The 4,591-nt window shown below is 34.4% G+C and overlaps 1 protein-coding gene across 1 annotated transcript; it reads right to left on the reverse strand.

Moving 5' to 3' along the window:
* Positions 1 to 3,893: 3,893 nt before the first annotated feature.
* On the reverse strand, positions 3,894 to 4,591 carry LOC145029853 (uncharacterized). Its single transcript, XM_078978307.1, has 2 exons — positions 4,302 to 4,591; positions 3,894 to 4,215 (listed from the first exon to the last, which is right to left on the reverse strand). Exons 1-2 carry the CDS (start codon positions 4,589 to 4,591, stop codon positions 3,894 to 3,896), a joined length of 612 nt encoding a protein of 203 aa, XP_078834433.1.

Here is a 4,591-nt window from a genome sequence, read left to right on the forward strand (position 1 = left end):
GAAAATTTTGTTTGAAAAATTTAGTGTTACAACAAACCCATACCCTGCCACGATAATGAAGGAGTTGTAGGAACGATTCTCTGGGCTGAAAAGATGGAATCGGTATTCCACATCAATTATTGTGCGAAAACTTGTCGTGTTAAGCTTGCGACTTGCACCTTCATGGATTTATCCCTTACCTGGTGGAACAACTATACCAAGACAAAGGGCATTAACCCAGCCTATGGCATAACTTGGGGAGAACTAAAACCGGTGCTTATAGAAAGATTTTGCCCCAGAGATGAGATACATAAATTGGAGCAAGAATTGTGTAGCTTAACCATAAATGGAATGTAGATTTTATCCTACACATCATGATACAATGATTTTGCAATCCTCTATCTCAGTCTCGTAACTCCGGAGTGTAAGAAGATCGATGGATACATGTAACACCCTCGAGCTCTAACATCTAATCTATAAGAATTGTCAAAATTTTATTTACAATTACGGAAAATATAATCAAAATTAAAACTTTTTACATCCCATGTTAAATCAATTGAGCACACTATAAATCTATCTATTTATATAAAAGAAGAATACAAAATAGCATCCTAATATTTAAATCTTGATCTTGTGCTTTTGTCTACTCACTCTTCTAGTACCACACTGCTGAAACTTGTAGCTGCAAAACATAAAATCTCTACTACATTAGACACTAGGTCTGGTGAGTTATTCTCCTATCTTTTATTACTTTCTCTCTCATAATCTGTACTCTGTTATATCTCATCTCTACTTAACCTTATATACTCTATATATCTCATATAGTATATATCATCTCAACTCAGTCTCATATGCTCTGTATATCTCATCTCATTCTCATTCTCGTATTCTCTACATATATCCATCTCACACTCAATCTCATACATTTTGTATGTCTCATCTCCATTAGATCTCGTATACTCTATATACCCCATCTAATGCTCAATCTCGTACACTCCATATTACTCATCTCATGCTGAGTCTTGTGTACTCTATATATCCATCTCGCACTCAATCTCGTGCACTCTGCATGTCTCATCTCAATTATATATATATATATATATATATATATATATATATATATATATATATATCATCTCATTCTCAATCTCATATACTTTGTATGTTTCATCTCGACTATACTCATTTTGTAATCTCATTCCCGAAGGAAATATACTCATATCTCAATCTCATTCTCAAAGGCAATATACACATATCTCATTCTCGTTCCCGAAGGAATATCAATCTCAATTCCCGAAGGATATATTCTAATATCTCGATCCCATTCCCGAAGGAATATTAATCTCATTTCCCGAAGGAAATATACTCGTATCTGGATCTCGTTCCCGAAGGAATATAAATCTCACTTCCCAAAGGAAATATACTCGTATATTGATCTCATTCCCAAAGGAATATAAATCTCATTTCTCGAAGGAGATATACTTGTATCTTAATCTCTTTCCCGAAGGAATATAAATCTCATTTCCCAAAGGAAATTAGGCTCATCACATGCTCAGCTACATGTCTCTATGTATATCTCATAAATATACTCAAATCATCTACATATATGCTCAGATACATGTTCCTATGTATATTCATGATCTACTTCTATCTCATAACTTGATGGCACTGACTTAGTGCCTCACGATTCTCATACTTATATGTAAAGATATATAATTTAAACATATAACAATCATAAAGAAAGAGGGAGAGTGATGAATCACCATATCAGTCAGTGATCTATATCTCTTGAGTTAATACCTGTTACGAAACACGAAACACATGTATAACAAGTTCTTCCCTCCTTTATAAGATTTTTTCCTTGGAATCTATTTTAATCTCATGCCACCAATCTAAAATATCTTATTCACTCAGTTCTCATTAGTTCTCATGCTCTTACTCTATCTCATCTCATGCTTTTTCATCTATTATTATTCTCATCTTATGTTCTCTTGTCTTTTCTAAATCTCATCTCATTTCTCTATTCTTTCTCAAACTCTTTTTTCTATTTTAATATCATCTAACTCTTTGGTAGTAATCGATTTTAATTGCTAGGGAAAATGGTCCTTATAATTACAAATCATCACTTCTCCTAATCATTAACATCCTTCTCTAATATCAAAATCAATCAATCCTCCACATAATTGGTAGTATACCATTACTAAAGTTGGCTATTTCTCTTAGCCTTTTCTCAATTACTATAGGATAGTTGAGTTATGGCTCATCTCTTAAGCCACAAGTAGATCACTAACATGAATTATATGGAGTAAAACTCATCAATCCTTCACATAAATAGATATCGACTAAGTGCTCGGGAAGTCGATCCATTGTGAATCATATCTCAAATACTATCACTCATTTCTCAACAACTTCACGATTTCACGAATCATTCAATTCAACCTACTCAAATACTCATGAATCACTCAAATTAATTACTCGAATCACTTAAATCAATCACTCAGTTCGATCATTCATATCAATATAGATTTATCAGATCAACTATTCAGATCATTCACTTTGATCCAAAATAAATTACCTAGATAAATCACTTAAATCAATTACTTTGATCAATACACATCACTTAAATCAGTTTTAAACACTCATACCAATCACTCAGATCAATCACTTAAATCAATCTAATCAACCACTCAGATTAATCATATCAATTACTCAAATCCCTCAATTCAGTAAATCAATCAAATCAATCTCTCAATTCAGTCAAATCAATTACTTATATCAATCAAATTACTCAAAATATTGCTAGCAAAAAACGTCCTTATTTGAAGTTTGAGCTGTGGATTTGGTCCTTGCCTCTATCTGCTGTTAGAGGCATTCCGTTTTCTTCCCCCCGTGTCATGCACATGAGGGTATTTTTTTCTTTTCATTTATGGGACAAAAATTTCAATCTAATTTCTCTATTTAACATCGGCTTGAAACCCATCTTCCCCAACGGCTCTCTTTGTGAAAATGGTAGCTATCATATGTTTCTGTGGCAACAATTCTGTGTTGCGCACGTCGTGGGCTCAACTCAATCCAGGTTGGCGCCTCTACTCATGCCCTCTATCGGTAAAGTAGTGTTCTAATTTTTGTAATCAAACACCTTATTCTTGCCCTAATTTTGTGCTATTCATCTTTGAAAGGACTCAAAATTTCGATTACTTGGATGCTTCGATCCACCAATGTGTGATCGTGCTAAGGCTATCATTCATGGTCTACTAAAGAGCATGAACAATTTGAAGCTTTCAGTGAAAGAGTTAGAAGATGAAATTCAGAATTTGAGGTTTTACCTGAAGATGGCAGTGAAAGAGTTAGAAGATGAAGTTTGTAAATTGAAGTTCTACTTGTGGTGAAGTTCGATTTTTTTTCTTGTTTTATGGACGTAGAATTAGGGATTAGGGTTAAGTTCTACCTGTGGTGCTGAGGTGTTTTTTTGGGATCTTCTTGTTTTGATGAATAGGCCTTTGTATACTGTAAAGGTCATTTCATGAACCTTGTACCTCGAATTATAATGTATGGAATATTATCTTATTTAATTTTTGTTGTTGTGGAGATTGTAATGGTAATACAATACATGAAATGGTAATAAGAAAAGTACAATACCATAATAGAACTTACTAAGTGTTATTGAATCAGAACATATAATCCAAATAAGAACATGGAGTTCAATTCAAATTACAATACCATAACACATAAGCAAAAGCAACTGCCATTACAATATCCAAGTGTAACAAGAACGAAGCAACCACATGAGTTTTGGAATTACAAAATAACTTAACATACTAACCACAGTTAAAACAACTAACATATGCTAGTTTCTTAAAAACATTAGACCAAAAGAAGATTTTATAACCTAAGACTACACTTGGCCATACGAACTACTCTTGATCATAACCTTCATTAGCCCCTCCAGGCTCCTGCTGACATGCACCTTGACCTTTACATGTCCTTGAGTTGTGTCCTTTTTGTTTGCATTTTTCACAAGTGACACTCCCAAATTTCCTACTAAGCTTCTCCACTTCTTTGGATCCTTGACTTTGACCTTGACTTTCTATCACACTTTCAATTTGACTAGACTTTTCCTTTTGGCTCATTCTTTCCTCCATGGACTGTCTTCTTTTCTTCTTTAACCTGCCATACATTTTGTGGTGTGGCGGTGGGATAATTCTAGTGGGAAAATCACTTTTATGCCACATTGACCTGCCTTTTATGTGTACAACTTTAAAGTCATATGCAGCCTTCCAAGTTTCTAGTAAATAAAGTTTTTTGTTTTTACCCAAGTGTACAAATCCCCTACCTTTTCCCCAATGTGTTTCATCTCACTCCAGGTAGCTATGGCATGCCTGCAAGGGATTCCTGTCAATTCCCACTTCCTACATGTGCATGTCATGTGGTTAATGTCCACAACATGTTGATCATTCCATGGTCCAAATACCTGATACTTTCCACCACCATTCCACCTTACAATATACTCAACTGCTTGTAGCTCATTCTTCTTTAAAAATTTGGTTGCAGTAGGTGTGAGAGGACCTCGGCATTTCCTTTCCTCTTTAACCACATTGTAGATCCTCTTCAT

The sequence above is a fragment of the Lactuca saligna genome, chromosome 2 (assembly GCF_052625555.1).
Source record: "Lactuca saligna cultivar CGN05327 chromosome 2, ASM5262555v1, whole genome shotgun sequence".
Lineage (NCBI taxonomy): Eukaryota > Viridiplantae > Streptophyta > Magnoliopsida > Asterales > Asteraceae > Lactuca > Lactuca saligna.